This window comes from Eumetopias jubatus, unplaced genomic scaffold (genome assembly GCF_037043125.1).
Source record: "Eumetopias jubatus isolate StellerSeaLion01/CBP00866 unplaced genomic scaffold, mEumJub1_p1.0 scaffold_9, whole genome shotgun sequence".
NCBI classification, from domain to species: Eukaryota; Metazoa; Chordata; class Mammalia; order Carnivora; family Otariidae; genus Eumetopias; species Eumetopias jubatus.
The window spans coordinates 73,965,935-73,985,161 of record NW_028274815.1 but is presented as its reverse complement, the minus strand read 5'-3'; the positions used below and the strand labels follow the sequence as shown (position 1 = coordinate 73,985,161).

Below are 19,227 nucleotides of genomic sequence, written 5' to 3'. Positions count from 1 at the left end.
CCAGTCACGCATATTGGTCAGCCTGGTTCAGGCTTCTGGGTCCAGGGTCTTGGGCAGGGTTGATCCTTGGGTTTGGCGGTCCTTGCTACACATACCCTGGAAGGAAGTGCTGGGATGCAGGAGTTCATAAGCCGGGCCTGTTAGAAAGTCCTTGCCAGATATTCTTAAACTGAAAGATATCCCGAGAGTGTGGAGATGAAGGGTGTTTGTCGCCTCATGTAGGAAATGGTGTTCAGTCCTGTCAGGTCAGCTCCCTTTTTGTGCAAGAGGAGGTGAGGCGGGTGAGGGAGGAGATGGCAGAGCAGGGAGACCCTCGATGATCAGACTGGCATAGGATTTGGTTTCAGGAGCTGCCTCTCCCTTTGTCTGCCAGAGTTTCTCTGGCTGAGACGGGGTGGTCTCTGCCCAGGGAAAAGGGGCCAGGTGAGGTTGCTTCAACAGAGTCGTTAACTCCAAGATGTGGGCTCTTCCTGCTGCTTCCGCCACCTGCCTGCAACCTGGGGTAGATTCTTCTGCGCCTCGGGGCTGTAAGATACTCATTGTGTAAAAGCTCCCAGGAGTTTGAAGTTGATAGAGTAATGGAACCAAGCAGGCAACATGCCTAGAATGTTGTTAGAGGCTGAGGTAACAGAGGATCTATAGTTGCTCCAGAGGACATCTCTGCTTCACTTTATGCCTTGGCGAACTCTTGTCATTCTATCTGACAAATCTTCATTTCCACAGAAAGTCTCACAAAAGTTATCCAGCTTTTAGTGGGTCCCTCCCTGACTTGAGGTCACTCCTTATGCTGCATGGCTGATGCACCCATAAAACAAAGGATCTGGAAAGGGCCCGATGGGCTCTCTGGGAGGAAAGCCAGCCTGAGTTTTGCATCTGAGGCTGCTTCAAAAGAAGGGTCCCCCCAGGTGGGCGTAGCAGGGGGCATCCGGTGCCGGCAGTGAGCATCCTTCAGAGCGGGCGTAGGGGGGCCAGGTCGGGGTAGCTCTTCCCTCAGTCCAGAAGCACCGGCAGCTTCGAGCTGATGAAATTTGTCCTGTCCCCCTTTGCACCACAACACCTAGCGCCCTCTCCTTGTTCCTACCCAGTAGCCCTCCACCTTCCACAGCACGAAGGATACTTAGGCACAGAGAAGTGCTTTTAAAAGTCACTAAAGGGCATTAGAGAACATTGTTTTCAAATACTACAGACAGTACACAAACCCATCATCCTCGTAGAGCATAATAATTCTTTTATGTTACCTTCAATCTGCAAGTTTGTTTTACACAGGTCTGTGTTCTTGCGCATTCTGTTTTTCCCGTATTATATCACATTTCCCCATGTGCCTACTTGGTCTTAACCCACCATTTTTAACTTGCTATAGATGTAATATAATTTGTCAGACCATTCTCTTAATGTTAGACAGTCCAGTTACTTCTGTTTGTTGGCCAAAATAAATAGCAATGTGGGTACATCTATGAGTATATAGCTATTAGTTTCTATTTAATTATTGACTTAGAGTGAATCCCAAATTTAAAGGATGTGACTCTTTTCTGTGGTGTTTGCTATTATTATAGTATTATTTCTGGAAATGTTACATCACATTGCACATGTATGATATGGATAATACCATTTTAAAACAAATTTGTTTATCAGGTATTAAATGGTAAGTCGGTGGTATGTCAAGACTGCTCTTTGCATTTTAAAAATTCCTAAAAGAGTGAATATTTTATAATTCCTATAAATTTTACATTCATTTCATTTACACAGTTATTTCTAGGGATCTTGATGGATATATTTGGATTTGTTGATACTTAGACCTCTGTGGTATTCTTGCCATTTAATGTGAAACTAATGGGGAGGAATGAGACAAATCCAGGTTGTGGAACATTCCAAAAGACAACATCCTCGACTCTTCATAAATGTATCATAAAAAGGAAACAAAGCTGTTCTAGATTGAGAAGGCTAAAGAGACATGGCAACTAAATGCAAAGCAGGAGCTCTAAGTAGCTTCAGAAAAAATTTAAAGCCACAACAATTATAAAGGGCATTTTGGGGACGGTTGGAGAAATTTAAATATGAACCATTAGATAATGTCATACCAATGTTTAAGTGTCTTGACTCTGATAACTTTGGTTATGTAGGAGAATGGTTTTGTTCTTAGGAGATGAAGGCTGATATATTTCGAGGTAAGGGTGTCACTGTGTTTGCAACCTTCAAATGGTTTAGTCAAACTATATATGTTTGTATCGTGTTTTATATTACATATTAATAATTATAACATGATCATGTTATACTAATTATATTGTAATTATACTGTTCATGATATAAATAAATGTAATAATACATTATTAGCCTATATAAGTATAAAAATTATAGAAATTATTTACAACGTATTTAATATATGCTATATTGGTTTTTATATCCACGTCTATATACATTTATAAATCTGTCACATTCATATCACACACTCACATACACACATGCTTGAGATGCATTACCCCATAGGAACTGCATTTTAATGGAGACCCTTGACAGCAGCAGAAAATGCTGAAGGGATCCGTTTCTGCTGGTGACTCCAGGCCCCGGCAGGGAGGTTCTGTGGGGCTGGGGAACCCTGGGGCTCCCCTCAAGATCTAGGCATGTGGGTGACAGGCACAGAGACGCTCTGGCTGGACCCTTGGCTCCCCTGTCCGGAGGAATGGGGGATGGGAGTATTTTCACCAACTAGGGGCCCCATCCCCTTTCCCCTCTCCCCTGTCCTGCTGCTTGGCACATGGAGGGTGGGGAGGTTCCCATGGGGGGCATGAGGTTTCCCTCCCCTGTAGCCTTCTGTTTCCCCACATCTTTGACGTTGAATCTCTCTTACAAGTCAGTGCACATGCACTCCGGGGCAGAAATTACAGAACCTTTTGGGGAAGTTCAGTCAGACAATCAGACCCCACTTAAGGGGAGTTATTCTTGGCTCTCTAACCTGCTCCCAGGACCGCCCCCTCACCCCCCCACCCCCCCCAGTGGTAAGCAGCTTCTCTTCAGGTGTGAGTACACACGACCGAGAGGTCTTTAAATGTCAGTTAAATTAACAGGTTTCTGTGTTAACGTATTAAATCAAAGTAAACGGAGTTTAGACCTTCGATTTGGTTGCTGGTCACCTCTGTAAAAAGTTGAGAAATGAGGCCCTCAGGGACACCTGTAACCCCCGTTCCAGCAGGGCTCCCTTGAGAAAACTAGATTGGACTCCTCAGCAGTTTCACTGAAAATACAACTTCCCAGGATCAAATGACTAGTAAATTTGAGGGATTTATAAACCAAATTGCACCTTAAATGCATGAGGGGGCTGACTTACCATTTAAATGTGACCCGTGGTGAATCTGGTGAAGGCAGTTAGTTGAATGCCCGTCCTCGGGCCTCGGCTGCCCAGGCCTGGGGATTGGGATCTGGATTTTTGTAGATCAGGTTTGCAGCAAGGAAAGGCTACTGAATAGATTTATTTTTTAAATTACTGTATCTTTTTCTGCTTCTAAAAATGGTAGAATATTCTGGATATAGTGAAAAATGGGCAGCAGAAATGAAAGTCACCCATCATTGCACAAATGGGTGATGATGACCAGATTTCTGTGTGTGTGTGTGTGTACATGTCTCTGTATTAAAACAGAGCTGGGACGTCCCCATGAGAATTTGGTCAGCTGGGCCTTGGTCCCTAGGTTGTGGCAAGGTGGGAGGTGGGTTTTCCATACTCCGTCTCTTTCCATGTCAGAGACTTTTTGAAATAATAAGCACCCGTTCAAAAGGGGACCCAGGCGGGCTGGGGGCGGGTGCAGAGAGGAGCGGCAGGCAGACCCCCATCTAGGTCATCAGGGTCTGTGCTGGGGATCAGCAGCTCTGCCTGTCTGCTTGGAGGCTGCTTCGCCTAAAGCCCCTCACTGGGCACGTGCTCCCCGTTCTTGCCTTTCTCTTCCTCGTTTTACGTCCCTCCACCCCGACCCTGTCCTCATTGACAGACTGCCCTCGGATCCTACAGCTCCTGGGCTCACACAGGTGCCCTCCAGTGCAGGGAACCTTATTTCCAAAGAGGTCCAAGAGGAACGACGTTCCTCCCCACCCCAAGACTGACGCTGTCATGGTGGCATGTCAGGTGTGGGGATACTTGGGGGACACTTTCAGCTCCAGTGCATTTTCAGCGGCACCATGTGGGCGACCTTCCAGGGTCTGAACTAGCGCCGGGAACCGGGCCTGCCTTCCCTGCCCTCGGAGAAGCCAGAGACAGCTCAACTCTTACATCTGAGAGCCCCTTAGATGAGCACTTTGGGACCTTGCTGTTGGGAGAGTGGGCTGTCCCCCAGAGCAGCGGGTGGACTGTGTTAGCAGTGACTTCTCCCCTATTCTCTGGGTTAGAAGCTGGGCCCCACTGCTTAGTAGCTGTGTTAACAGAAACATGTTATATAAACTCTCTGTTCCTCAATTTGCACATCTGTGAAGTGGGGATATGATCAGTACACTTCAAGAAGGGCAGCTGTAAGGATTCTGTGAGCACCTGCCGCAGAGTAAGCCCTCAGTAAGCGTTAGCCGTGAATCTCATTGTATTAGTCTGCTTGGGCTGCCGTAACAAAATACCACAGACAGAGTGGCTTCAACAGCAGAAATTTCTCTCTCCTAGTTCTGGAGGCTGAAAGTCTGAGATCAAGGTGCCGGCACGGTTAGCTGAGGGCTCCCTTCCTGCCTTGTAGATGCCCACCTTCTCTCTGTGTCCTCATAAGATAGTGAGTGAGCTCAGGTCACTTCCTCTTTTTGTAAGAGCACTAACCCCATCCTGGGAACCCCACTGTCATGACTGTGTCACATTGGCAGGTAGCGCATCACCATGTGAATGGGAAGCGGGGGGGGGGGGGGTGGACACAAACATTCAGACCATAACAATCATTATTATCATTTTTATTGTCATTTATTAGTGCTCTTGCAGGGCTTTCTGAGGCTTGGGGCAGCCTCTGATGTGGACTGAAGGAAGAAGTGAGGACAGTCCTTTTGTCTTCAGGGAGGTCTTAAAGTCCATGGTGGTGGGTCTTGAGTCTTCTGGAAAACTGCTTTCACAGTGTTAGGTTTCCCTCTCCTTTAGACCTCCAGGAAAAGGTTCCTGGTTGTCCTAGTCTGGAAAGGGGAAAGGAAGAAAAGTCAGGTTTCTCTGAGCCAGGCAGCTGGGTACAGACTCCACAGCGTCCTGTGTTGTCAGCACTGTTACCCCATTTCCAGAGGGCCAGGCCCTCAGAGGCTCCAAATAAGGACACGCCAGCTGGCTAAGACCACGCTACTGAGAAGCTGCAATAAAATGTGAACCTTGAGCCTTTTGATCCCACACCCTTGCAAGGTGCAGCCGGTACTGGGGAGAAAGGAGCAGCCACACCTGGAGCAGGACTGGGATTGGGATGAATTTGGGGGATGCCGCTGGTACGGGAAACTAGCCTGGTCTGGGCCTTCCTGCCTCGCATGGTGCACCCTCACTGGGGTCGAGTGGTGAGGCTCAGACCCCGGAGTTCCTCAGCCAGTGGATGCTGCCCCCACGCCGCTCCCACTCTAGGCGCTGAGAGTGGGGTAGGAGGTCTCTTCCCAGGTGCACTAACTCAGACTGTGTTTTCTTCTCTGCTCTTGTCCTTCCCCAGCCCCTAAAGACAATGAAGAGCGTGTGTTCAGGGAGCGTATGCGGCCCAGGAAGCGGCAGGGGGCCGTCAGGCGCAGGGTGCACCAGGTCAATGGCCACAAGTTCATGGCCACCTACCTTCGGCAGCCCACCTACTGCTCCCACTGCAGAGATTTTATCTGGTAAGGCCCTCTCTCCCGGGAACCTCTAGTTAGGCCTTCCCTGAGGTGAGAAGTGGGGGAGGGGGTGTAGGACAATAGAAACTTTATTTTTAAAGTGCTGATGGGCTTTATTTCTTTTTTACTTGATTGCAGAAGACTTTTCTGGAAGGCTAAGTGAGTGTTTAGTGCCGGGGGGGGGGATGGTAAATGGAAAAGAATGGTGACTTTATACTTAGGATCATATCATATATCATGTTTAACAAGTTAATATTTTATAACCAACAGTGGTATATTGTGATGTATTTTTTTAAGAATCCTTATCTTTTAGAGACATAAGCTTAATTATTTAGAAATGAAATAATGTGATGTCTGGGATTTGTTTAAAAATGATCCAGAAGGGGGCGCCTGGGTGGCTCAGTCGTTGAGCATCTGCCTTCGGCTCAGGTCATGATCCCAGGGTCCTGGGATCGAGCCCCACATCGTGCTCCCTGCTCAGCGGGGAACCTGCTTCTCCCTCTCCCACTTCCCCTGCTTGTGTTCCTTCTCTCACTGTGTCTCTCTCTGTCAAATAAGTAAATAAAATCTTTTTAAAAAAATGATCTGGAGGGAGGGTAGAGGGGCTAGGGATAGAGATGAAATAAGACCAGCCATGTATTATCATTGTTAGAGCTGGGTGATAGGTCCCTTACATTTATCTCCTTATTTTTGTATACATACGAATTTTTCCATTATAAAGCTTAAAAAATAACTTGATTGCCAGTATCTGTAATTCAAAGCAGTTCCTAATAACTGTTGGAACAGTGGGCATCCTAGTGGTGCTACTAGGATGCCCAGATTTCAGAGGAGCGAGAGAGCAGTCTTGGCTGGAGTGCTCAGGGAGGGCTTCCTGGAGAAGGTGGCATTTCTCCTTCCATGATGACTAGGATTTTGATAGGCAAAGACAGGTAGGTTATAGGCCTTTTTGGGAGGTGGAGAAGGATAAGGAGCACTGGCCTTGGGTATCAGAAGGGGAATTTAAATGAATGCCTACCATGTGCCAGGTTCTTCCGTAGGCACTGAAAATATCCAATTAAATGGTTCCAATGTCCTACAAGCTATGTATTATTAAAGCCACTCCACTAACAACAGTACTGAGACTCAGAAAGGAAAACAAGACTAGTGTGACGTCCTCCAGCTAGGAAGTGTCAGAGACCCAGTTCCATCCCTGGTGAACCCAACTGAAAGCTTTTCCTGACCTCTCACCAGCCTTTCTGGCAACCTCTCTGAGCTCTTGAACTTTGCCGACACACTTGGATCCTGTGGGGGAGAATGTGTGAGGCCAGTCTGCAGCATGAACCAAGCCAAGAACCATTTGAATTAGGGTTTGAATTGCCAAGGTGTCCAGGAGTGGCTTGTCTTGTCCTCGTGGTTTCCCACAACTAGTCACTGAGGTTGGCATGGACATCTGAGGCGGTACAGCTCAGAGCGCCCTCCACCTGATGGAAGCAGATGTAATGCCCCACTTCCACCACGGATACATCTCACCCCCAGGGCTGCTTCCACTCTCTGACCTCCGTTTTCTGTATTTCCGTCATGAATTGTGTGTTTGGAGGGAGTAGGTTGTGAAAGCCGAGATTTATGGATTCAGGTCTCCTCTCAGCCCATGGAGAACACCACCGGGTTCTTGGCTTCCTGTGGCGCAGCCCCCCAGTGACGTCTGGCTGCTCCCACTGGGCTGGAAATGGCGGATTGCCCCCTGGCCAGTTGGTGGTGGTGCTGACAGGGCCCAGGCCAGGTTGGTTGGATTGTTCTGTGTCCATGTTGACCCTAATCCTGCCCCAGGGGAGCCTACACCTGCCAGGGAAGGAATCTCTGCCATTGGTCTTGACCAAACAGTACATTGAACCCCTAGGCCTGGCCACAGGCTGACCTAGAACCCTTGACTGCTTCAGGAATGTCCAGGGAATGTGCCTGTAAGCAATAGCCCTCCTGCGTGATGACCCACAAGGAAGGGCACGTTCAACTAATCAAGACTTGCCTTGAGCAAGCAGTCTTTGTGGCTTTCCAGAACACTAATGGCCCCACTGGAATGGCTGTTGGTCTAGGAAACCAAGCCCTGACATTGACCAGGCCTTGTACCCGTTCCAAGCACTGGGTCTACCCTCTGTTGTCTCTGAAGGAGTTTTTGTTTTTGTTTTTGTTTTTGTTTTTAAGATTTTATTTATTTACATGAGAGAGAGAGCACGAGCAGGGGTAGGGGCAGAGGGAGAAGCAGGTTCCCCTCTGAGCAGAGAGCCCAACACAGGGCTCGATCCCAGGACCCTGGGATCATGACCTGAGCTGAAGGCAGACGCTTAACTGACTGAGCCACCCAGGCGTCCTGAAGGAGTCATTTTAAGACACTCTGCAAGTAGGAGTGAAATCCCACTGCTACCTGGATTCCAGTCTACTTGGTGCATCGTGGTTCATGGCCAGAATGGGGTGGCTTTGTGTGGTTTTCGATCTACTAAAATTTATTAAAAGAATTCTGTTGTATTCTTCTTTTCAGGGGTGTCATAGGAAAGCAGGGATACCAATGTCAAGGTAAGAGGCATTGTATGAACTGAATGCTTGGGGCCCACAGGTCTGTCCAGATCAGTGACACTCCTAGGAAGTGTGTGCCGGGTCTGATGACATTTAGAGGCTCTATACAGTTTGCATGCTCTAGTCCCTCTCTGAGAAGCAAGACCCTGCTTTTTTTTTTTGTCCCTGCTTGGCCGTGGCTCCTGTATCCATATATGGGAGTACCTTGTGGGCACCTGTCTCCGGCTGTCCCAGGGGTCTCTGCACCTTTCCCAGTGATCCACAACCATTCAAAACCCTTCGAAGGCCCCTCTCTTCCCTGAGCCAGGCTCCGTGAATCCTGTAAGCCCCCTCCCTCTCTCACTCCCTGAAGAAGTTCCCTCACCTGCTCGGTTCAGTCCTATCACTGTGGTCCTTGCTGATTCTCTCTCTCTCTCTCTCTTTTTTTTTTTTTCTTTTTGTCTCTACTGTGGAATCATTATTAGCTCTTCAATGTTGAAGACTCACTTGAATTTATTGCAGTTTGTTTGTTTCAGTTCTTTGACTAAAATGCAAGGTCAGGTTGTCCAGGATTGGAGGGTGGATGGGTGCTGTGGTCAAGGTTTCTCTGTGGTTAGAGCTGGGAGACCGTTCCATCTCCTCACCCAGCCCCTGGTTAAGTTGGGGCTCACCCCTGGGGGACCTGAGTAGGTTCTGTCAGACATGGCCATGTCCTTGAGGTAGCATGTGTGCAGATAGTTGCTTACCTCTTCGGCCGCCGCTGCTCACACTGCCCCAGGACACTGAAGACAGGACAAAAATGTTTTAAGAACTCCTGTGCCACAAAACACCCATTCTCCTGCAGCAGTGCTCCCCGTCAGCACTGGAGCAGTGCTCCACGCCAGCCCTGACGTGATGTGGGCTGGAGAACAGGACCGCTGCAGTGCCTTTAATAGACCCGCTTCACAGAAGGGAAACTGTTCCCTGACGTTGGCATACAGAAGCGGGGAAATTGATCGGTACTTCTGGAACTAGAGAAAACTGCTGATGCCCTCTGGGTATAAGTGGTACATTCTCCTGCAGAGCATTTAGGAAACCCTAATGGCCCTGATGGCATGGTGTTCTGAAATGACTTAGCCTGCCAGGCCTCAGCCAGGGTCTTTCTGTAAGACTTGGGGACAGGAGAGGCATGGCTCCCCACATCCCTCCACTGAGACCCGAATCTCGGGGTGGAAGCTTTCTGCCCCCACTTGTTGCTCAGCCTTCCCATTTTTGCTGTTTCAGTTTGCACTTGCGTGGTCCACAAGCGATGCCATGAGCTCATAATTACGAAGTGTGCTGGATTAAAGAAACAGGAAACTCCCGATGAGGTAAATATTTATAACATTGAAATTCGGGGGTTTCTTCCCTGCCACTTCCCACCCCCCTCCCCTGCCTCCTCTGTGGTTCCTAAGAAACTCCTTATCTCTCCGAGATGCCCTGGCTTTCTCCGTTGTGTTGATCAGAGTTAAGGGAGTTGTCCACAGTGGTCTAATGAACGACCGTGGCTCAGAGCCAGTGTCACGTCTGTGGCTCTTAGGCCAAGAGCCTCTCGATCCCAGAGCTAAAGCCCGCGAGGAAAATGTGAATCGCTTTATGTCATTATCTCCTTGGAAGAATGACATTGCTAAGTGACCTGTCACTGGCTCCACACCGCTCATAGACAGGGAGAGAGACACAACACACAAGCGGGAGCCTTGTCTTTATGAGGTGATGGCGGAACGGAGAGGAATTAGCAAACCCAAGAAACCCTCAGGAAGCAGGAGTAACCACAGTAGTAACACCAGCCGACATTCACGGGGTCCTTGCCGCATGTTGATTGAAGTACTTCATCAAACAGCATTTCATCTCGAAACGGCCTTAATGAGAGCTATGTGATGATCGTCTTCATTTTGCAACAGGGAGAGTGGAAGCACAGAGAGGTCATGTTAGCTTGCCCCAGATCACACAGCTAGGGTGTGGGAGAGCCACATTCATACCCAGGCAGTTTGTTCCATAGAGTCTGAGCCCTTGACCGCTGGACTTCGTTGTCTCTTACTCTTCCAACCTGGTATCGGCTTGACTCCTAGGGGAGCTGCTAGGGGTAAGGAAGCGAGACAGTTCACCGGTGAAGGTGGGTTTCTCCTAACTGAGCGACTGGGAGGAGAGTGTGAGGGTGAGGGTGGGTGTTACCTGTGTTCACAGCAGTGGATTTCAAAGGCCTGCTTTGAATTCTTGGTGAAAAAATAAGTACTGTATAATCATAGGGCATTAGAATAAGGGGGGGGGGGGGTCAGAGAGATGCTAGGTAAGTTTAGAATCAGGTGGATTTATAATTTGGCTTCCAAAAGGAGTAACTCACAGGACCTCTGCTACTTAAAGATAATTCACCCAAGTGGCATCTTGGCATCCGAAGTATTTCCTATCTTTTATCTCCTTTCGCTTTCACGCAGTCTCTGAAAAGCAGTGAGGGACACAGCCTGGATGGAACTTTCCATGTCCCTGAGGGGCAGGCAGCCCAGAGCACCAGAGTTGTTTGCCGGGCTCTGCTGTCATGGTGGGAAACTGCAGGTGCTCGCCACCCAGGCCTCCTGGCTCCTGGGCCAGGGTCCAGACCCAAGTACATTGTCACGCTTGCTACTTGGGCAAGGAAAGGCAAGGCAGGTGGCTGGCTTGCTGTGTGTCTCCATTCTGTCCTGTGGACATTCTCTGAGCGCTCCCCCTGTGCCAGATACTGTGCCACGTCCCACGGAAACAAAGAGGAACACATCTCTGGGGTTTCTCCCACTGTGAGCCCTCTCCGGTCTCTAAAGCTCTGCCGTATCCCTTGGGGGAAAAGTCCCAAACGAGTCCATGCCCTGCAGGCTAGAGGGTTGAGGTGGGAAATACCCCCTGAACAGCTGAGTCTGTGACCGAGTGCTTTCTGATTGCCTTTCCTGGCCTGTTGGCTGTGAATCGAAGTCACCAGCGAGGTGTGTGCCCAAACGTAGCATGTGTCCCAAGGGAGAGAAATTGCCAAGGACTGAGGATGGTGGCTGTGGGTTTCTCTGCCTTATGGAATTATTGCCTGTCCTGGGGCTCACAGGGCCAGGCTCCTGGAGCATTGGTGTACCGCCAGCAGGGCAGGGCGATGGACGAGCCCTCTGCCGGGTCCTGCACGGCTGGGGAGCCTCCTTTGAGCTCATTTCTTCCTGTTAACTCCTGCCTGTGCACACAAGCATGCACACCCTAGATACACGGAGCTCTAAGCACCGGGTGTCTGATGTCTTCCTGTTATTAGATGCTCTGGAGCTTTTGCACCACAAGCACCCAGCTGCTGTTCTCTCCCTGCTTCGTGCCTATGGGTTAGTGCTGAGCACATGCCTCTCCCCGTGCTTCCAAGTGTGGTGACCCCGGAAGGCTCTCCTTTGTATCACCTTCCTCCCTTCTTTTCTTAACCTTCCGGTTCTGTCTTTCTGCTCTTTTCTTCCTTCTCATGACCTCTGCATTGGTCTCACTCGCCCTTGTCCCCGGGTCTTCGCCACAGAGCGGTGTGTGCACGTGGCTACCTGTGTGCATGCGGCCCTTGTGCTTGTTTTCACAGCCTCCGATTCTGTGGCTCTTGCATGCTCCCTGGCGTCCTCCCACGATTCTCCGATACCTTATAGTCCTTGGTGTCCCCAGCTGAGGGTCACACAGCTCTCCCCGAACCTCCGAGTTCCTGGACACTCCCCTACCTCTTCACCTTTCTCCATCACCCATACCCCTGTGAGGCTCTTCCTGCGACCCCCGAGTCTGTTCTTAGTGTGGGTCCATCACGTCTTCGGCATTTGCAGGAAAAGAATGGGAACAACGATCCATACCCTTCAGGGTGAGCAGGCAGATGTAGAGAAGGAGACCCAGAAAGGGGGACCACGCCGATGACCCCTCGCTTCTGTGTGTCTCGTCCCCCTCACAGCCCTGTGACGTTAGGTGCGATGAGGCTGCCATCCTTGTTTGCCAAATCAGGAATCCGAAGCCCCAAGAAGTCAGGAAACTCCCAAGACCTCACATGTGGTTGGCGGCAGACCCAGGCCGACAGATCAGAATACCTGGACACCCCCTCCCCACTCCCCCCCGCCGCCCCCGTCCTTCCCCATCCACCTTACCGCTTTCTCTTTACTCCTTTGAAATAATCCCTAAGTGACAGCCCGGTGGTGAAAAGGCCTGGGCTCTGAATTCACACTCGTGGGCATCAAATTCTGCCTCTGCTGCTCATCGGCTTACAGGTGTGCTTCTTAATCTCATTGTGCCTCAATTTCCCCAGCTATAAACTCAGGCCAACAATGGCACCTGCCCCGCAGGGTGCTGGGGAGGTTTAACTGCGATGGTGGTGCCTGGCCTGTGGGCAGTACCCATACCTTCCTGCCCTTAGTGCTCACCGCTCTGGATTAGCAGTCTTCACCACAATTATTGTCTGTCCTAACTGATGACCTGCAGTTTCCACAGCTGTGCTGGGCCTTTAGGGTGTTTATAGAATCTGTCCACCATCAAGCTGCTGAAAGACAGCCCTGTGTGGCCTCCAGGCACAAAGCAGCACTGAGAAACACACGGTGACATCTCATGAACAGCCAAAATGTGAGAAGCAAATTGAGTGTCATGTGCCATGAGAGGTGGAAGCCCACGGGCCTGGCCTCTCAAGGTCCAACAGAGAGGCAGAGAATGAGCTAAGGGCATCCGGGGCAAAGGCCCCAGGAGGTTCTCTGCACCTGGTTTCTCGGGGCAGCTTTCAGAGCCAAGCTCCGACCTGCCCCCTTCAGTGACCAGGCCTTCTGGGAAAGCTGGCCTGTAGGAGCTCTGGCAGTAAGCAGGCCATGGTGTGAGCGAGCTTGGCAGTGACCCTGTGTTTTGCCATCCCTGCAGGTGGGCTCGCAGCGGTTCAGTGTCAACATGCCCCACAAGTTTGGTATCCACAACTACAAGGTCCCCACCTTCTGCGACCACTGTGGGTCCTTGCTCTGGGGCCTCTTACGGCAGGGTTTGCAGTGCAAAGGTAAGGCGCTCTGGGCCCTGCCCTTGTCCCGCTCCCCCCCCCACCCCCACTCCCGTGTCCCTTCCATCTCCTCTTTTTTGAAAACTCTTTGTTCCCAGAGCCTCCCCAAGTAAGTTCCAGGTTTGGCCAGAGGACTGAGCACAAGCCCTTGTTAAGCTCTCATTAGTTACTCGTGAATTTGTTCAGCGGTCTCTGTGCAGAGAGTGGCCAAAGAAACTCCGTGGAGGGAACGCCGGGAGGGAGGTGTGCTTCCTCCATCTTTAAGACCGTGAGCAAGCTGGGGGAGGGGGGGTGATTTGAGTCTGTAAAAGTGGATAAATAATTTAAGGAAAAGATACACTGGAGCAGAAGGGAAGCATATTTCTGGAGTTAGGCCCTGAAATAAGTAATGGGTATCCTTCTGTCACAATCCGTGGTTCCGAGCTTACTCTGAGAAGGAGCCATGCTAGGGCGCTGTCCCATACGAAATCTTATTGATCCCACACAGACCTGTTATGTAGGTGATCTTATTCCCCTGACCCTGAGGCTCAGAGACTCAGTGACTTGTTCACGTTGCACCACTTAGTAGCAGAAATAAGGTTTGAACCTTGACTCTTGAGTCTCAGGTTCCTTCCTCTGTTTCCGGCTGCCCTGCTCATGAATTGTCTTCAGCTCAGATGAGACGGGTAACAGCATGTGATGTTATGGAAAGGCGGGCACATGCTCTGGGGGCCTGAATGGGGTGCTTGCTTCCATGAGCTGGTCCAGCTGGCATGAAGAGTTGGACATCCACGAACTGTTGGGCCGGAATATCGCATGGCTTTGTACTGACTATATGACTAATAAATTCCCATTGTGGAAAAATTAGAGAGGTCAAGTATAAAAAGGAATCCTGAGGCCATGAACAGATTGGTCATTGAAGGGATCCCAATGTGAAATTATGACGATTAGAAATAAAGTTTGTAGCTGCAGAGAGAATGAAGAGAGGGAGAGTGACTAAAGAGATAGTGAGGAGTAATTTATTGGATGTGTGACCAGATCCACCTGGGGTCTTGGGGACACTATTCTCTGAGAGAGGAGATTCGAGAGGTTGGAGGCAAAGGCAGAGGGGCTGAGTTAGGGCCATGCCAACCCTGAGGTGCCTGTCTGAAATCTCCATGGAGCTGTCTGGCTGTTGGGTGCTCTCATTGAAATTCAGGGGGAGGTCTACACCGAGCATTCAGACTTGGGGTTTGCCCATGTAGTAGTTAAAGATATAGCAGGCAGCGGTTGAAGCTGTAAAGCTGATGTCCTCCCCAGAAGTGCCTTCACTGTGGGGAGAAAAGGTAACACCCTGAGGTTTGGGGGAGGAAGGTGACCAGCATTCAAGGACAGGCCTGCATATGCAATGGGAGCACCTCAGAAGTGGGAGGAGAAGTCTTGAGGGATGGCGCCGTGGAAGCCAAGAGAGTAAAGAGTAGATTAAAAGATGTTTAAAGGAAGTGATAAGTGCTGCCAGATGCTTCCAAGAGGTCATTGAAAGTAAGAAGTGGAACACGGGATTGGATTTAACTACTAGGAGGTGACTAGTGACCTCAACAGGAGTGGTCTTGGCGGGATGGAAGGCCAGCTACGCTGAAGCAAAACGGAAGATAAATTACTCTCGCAGAATGTTTCTCTAATGAGGGAGAAGACCATGAAAAAGGAGAGATTAGTGAGCCAGGAAAGAGAGGGTTGGGCCTGGGGGAGAAAGATGGATGCCCCGTCCTCCCAGCTGGAGGGAAAGCCTCGAGACCAGGCCTGGACGCAGATACGTGTCCTGCGTCAGGGACAGGAGGTGAGGGGATAGAGGATCCTCTAAGTTCTGGATCTGTTGGGGGCATTGCTAGGAGAGTCCCCTGGTCTCCTGAACTGGGAGATCCCTTTTGGAGTCGAGGTAAGAAGTGGGTGTGGACGCTGGGGTCGGGGGGGTAAAGGTTGGAAGTGGCTGTGCGGGGAGCTAAGGGCACCCTGACTTGGGGCAGGAAGAGGTGCTGACTCTGGGCACATCTGCCGTCCTGGGCCAGCTGCCCAGACGTTCAGACCTCCCTGTCCAGTGTTCTGGTGCATGAACCTGAAGCAGGGCCCACCCGAAACCCTTTGACGCTAAGTGACCTTAAAACAATGGGAGAGAGGTTGTGGAGAAAGGGGAACCCTCTTACGCTGTTGGTGGGAATGCAAGTTGGTACAGCCGCTTTGGAAAACAGTGTGGAGGTTCCTCAAAAAGTTAAAAATAGAGCTACCCTATGACTCAGCCATTGCACTCCCGGGTGTTTACCCCAAAGACACAGATGTAGTGAAAACAAGGGCCGTATGCACCCCAACGTTCCTAGCAGCAATGTCCGCAATAGCCAAACTGTGGAAAGAGCCGAGATGCCCTTCAACAGACGAATGGATAAAGAAGATGGGGTCCATATATACAATGGAATATTACTCAGCCATCAGAAAGGATGACTACCCAACTTTTACATCAACATGGATGGGACTGGAGGAGATGATGCTAAGTGAAATAAGTCAAGCAGAGAAAGTCAATTATCATATGGTCTCACTTATTTGTGGAACATAAGGAACAGCATGGAGGACATTAGGAGAAGGAAGGGAAAAATGAAGGGGGGGAGGATTAGAGGTGGAGATGAACCATGAGAGACTATGGACTCTGGGAAACAAACTGACGGTTCTAGAGGGGGTGGGGTGGGGGGATGGGTTAGCCTGGTGATGGGTATTAAGGAGGGCACGTACTGCATGGAGCACTGGGTGTTATACGCAAACAATGGATCGTGGATCACCACATCAAAAACTAATGATGTATTGTGTGGTGACTAACATAATAAAATTTAAAAAAATAAAATAAAACAATAAAACAGTGGGCGAGGAGGAAATAAACGGAGCAGGACTCCCGAGTGTTGTTAGCGGAGGAGTGATGCATTAGAGGAAGGTTGAGAGGGGCTGCCGGGAAGCGCAGAGCCTGCTTTGGATGGGACCCAGATGAGGCCATGTCTGGTTTTCAGTAACTGTATTAATGATTGATCTATCTAGGGAATCTAAATGAAGGTACTGTCATCTCATAAATATTGACATTTTAAGAAAGCAGCCCAGACGCCTGGATGTTGCTGCCAGGGCTGTGGGGTCCCTGGATGACCCTGGAAGAAGGCAGGGCCCAGGGATGTGTCTTCAGCTGTTTTGGCAGGCAGCACTCTGATGTCTGCTCAAGCAAAGGCGGGGAGAGTGAGGCCACCTGTTCCCAGGATCCCAGGGCAGCGGGAAGGAGGCGGGCCACACAGAATGTGAGGCCGAGGCTGTTCAGAACGCAGGGTCCCCAGTACACGGTGGCAGATCTCCTGTCTCCTGTTCCTCCGTTACCATGATGTGCTCACTTGCCCTTGCTCCTTTCCTACCCCCGCTACCTCTCCCCGACCCCTCAATTAACAGACTGTTTTTTAGAGCAGCTTTAAGTCCTACAGAAAAATTGAGAGAATTGTGCAGACATTTCCCATATACCCCCCCCGCCCCCACGTGCACACAGCCTCCCCACCGTCGGTGTGCCCCCACCCCCACCGAGGGGTACGTTTGCTACAGTTGCATGATGACAGGAATCCACCGTCATCCTACAGAATGCTTCCCCTGCCCCAGATCCGCCATGTTTACTTCTCTCTTTTGATCCTTTCTCAACCTCAAGTCTTTTTGCCCCTGTGGTGGAAAGGGGGACGTCAGAAGGGGCCGGCAGGAGCCAGGGCAGGGGCCCCTCTTGCCTGGGTCTGAGTCTGCTTCTGCTGCTATGATTGCTAAGGAACAGAACCCAAGAATTAGAGAGCTGCCCAGGGTCCTGAAGCATCATGTTCCTGTGGAGCGGGTGCTCTCCTCCCCCCCTACCCCGCCACCCCTGGCTCTGATCTGTGTTCCACGCCCTCTCCTGCTCTGGAACCCTCCATCGGGTTCCCACCTTTGCAGGGTCATGTTGCTTTGCTCCCCTAGGCTGGGGCCCCCGTCCCCCGGTCCATGGCTTCCGCTTTGTTGCCCGTCCCACTCCTGGGAATAGGGTCACATCTGGTTAGTGGAACAGTTCTTAAGAGCTTGGGTCTACAGGGAAGGATCCACAAGACTGTCTTGGTCACTTCCCTTCAGCCTCAGCTTGCCTGAGCCACCTGTGTTCGGGGGTTATGCACATACTCCTCTGAGCACCGTCCCTCTGAGGGCCAGGTAGAAGGCACATAATCACCGTGTTGTACTGGAGGGAGATGGAGAGCTGGAGAAAGTGGACGATGTGCACAAGGAGGTTACAGCCAGGGACCTGTGGGGACCCACCTGTGTCCTCTGGGCTGCCACCTCCCTGCCCACGGCCCGGAGGCACCAGGCCCTAGGAAGATGCTCGCAGACCATCGTTGCATAACCGAGATCCGTAGTCAAGGGTAGAAAAACGCCGGCAGAAACTGGCTCAAACCTTCAGATACCAGCATCTGTCACTAAGGCCCTGAGGCATTTGAATCCTTTCTGTTCTTCACTTTAACTGCGCTGCTTCCCCAACCTGACCTCACCTGCACCCTGAACCTCTCTAGGCCCTTTTGCACCTGTGTTTTATTTTTCCCATTGATACATGGAGTCAGTCCCCCTGAAGGGAAAGACACCCGAGACCTTATGGTTTTTGTTTTCTTCTAAAGAAGGTGAGTGTTTCTCACTTGCCTTATAGCCCACGTCCCGTTTCTCTTCCGCCCACCATCCCACACTCACGTCTCCAGCCCGGCCGCCCTGAAGCCCTCAGCACCGAGGGGCAAGTTTGCAGAAACCCAGGGCTCTCATACAGTTCACAGTGTGCCCTGTGGGGACCTGCGGAAGCCCTGGTGTTTTCTCGTCCCAGTGTGAGGTGGGCTCCCTGCTCCTGCCTGTCTGCTCGGATTACAGCTCTGTACCCAGGCAGGGCTGAAGGTACCCTGGGGAAAGGTCTGGCCTAGAGATTCCCGAAGAAGCCCCTTCCCAGTCCCCTGCCTTTCTTTGAGAGCCCGTTTTAATAACCACTGTGATCTGAGGCTGCTTTCGTGGAATAAGGGACCAGAGTATCACTTGCTCTCCAAGAAGAGATGAGGAAGGGGCCATTTTGTTGGAGGACCAATGACTTAGGGAGCTGTGGCCCATCGAGATCACGGGGTAAGAGTCTGGGAAGCTGTTCTGGTCCTGGTTGCATTATTGCCTGGCTGGGCAGTGGTAGGGAAGTCACTCTGGTCTAATCTCAGCTGCCCTCCTGTCTTCTGAGAACTAGAATGAAAATAATGAACTGAGTGATCTTAGCTGCATACTTTGTGCAGCTAAGTTTCCTTCCCTTCCCTTCCCTTCCCTTCCCTTCCCTTCCCTTCCCTTCCCTTCATATTAAGAAAACTATATGGCTCTCCCAGGGAAATAATAGAGTTTTTAAAAATAGAAAGCAAAATCTTTGAGGGGAAAAGAAAGAGTTTTAAAAGTAAAAAGTGAAGATGTCCGGAAGACCATTTCTGTTCTGCTGACCTGCCAACCCACACTATTTGTTTTGTTAGGACAGACAGGTTTAGCATTTTAACAGCAGAGGGCGCCAGAGGCCAAATTATATAGCTCTGTTGCCCTTGCTAAGAAATTCTTTCAGGTTGGTTGCTTTGTTCTTGTCCTTTCTGTCACCTCATGAGGAGGCAGAAGAAAGCATTCATGGGGCTGGTGGGCAGAAGTAGGTAAGGTAAGCTGAGTGTCAAAGGGTAGCTGCTGCTATGCAGAGTGGGACCGGGAATTTAGAACAGAGTGCTGGGAGTACATGGTGGGCCTGAGGATTTCCAGACATCACCAGCAATAATTCAGTGAATCAAGTCAGCACCATGGCTAGGCTGTGGTGGGGCTTTCTTATATGTTTATATTGTCTGAGAAAGGCCCCTCCTACCAGCATCCCTACCCTGCAC

General features: G+C 50.4%; 1 protein-coding gene across 3 annotated transcripts in view; it reads left to right on the top strand.

Annotated features, from left to right (window-relative positions):
• Positions 1-19,227, top strand: part of PRKCE (protein kinase C epsilon) — a 474,741-nt gene that overhangs the window by 293,907 nt on the left and 161,607 nt on the right. For all 3 annotated transcript variants that reach the window (XR_003609387.2, XM_088026545.1, XM_028103787.2), the window contains 4 exons: positions 5,631-5,790; positions 8,297-8,331; positions 9,574-9,659; positions 13,189-13,318. Coding sequence is in view for 2 of the 3 variants with exons in the window: in XM_088026545.1 (XP_087882671.1) it covers positions 5,631-5,790; positions 8,297-8,331; positions 9,574-9,659; positions 13,189-13,318 (411 nt within the window). In the remaining variant the exon portion in view is untranslated. The remainder of the gene's footprint in view (positions 1-5,630; positions 5,791-8,296; positions 8,332-9,573; positions 9,660-13,188; positions 13,319-19,227) is intronic.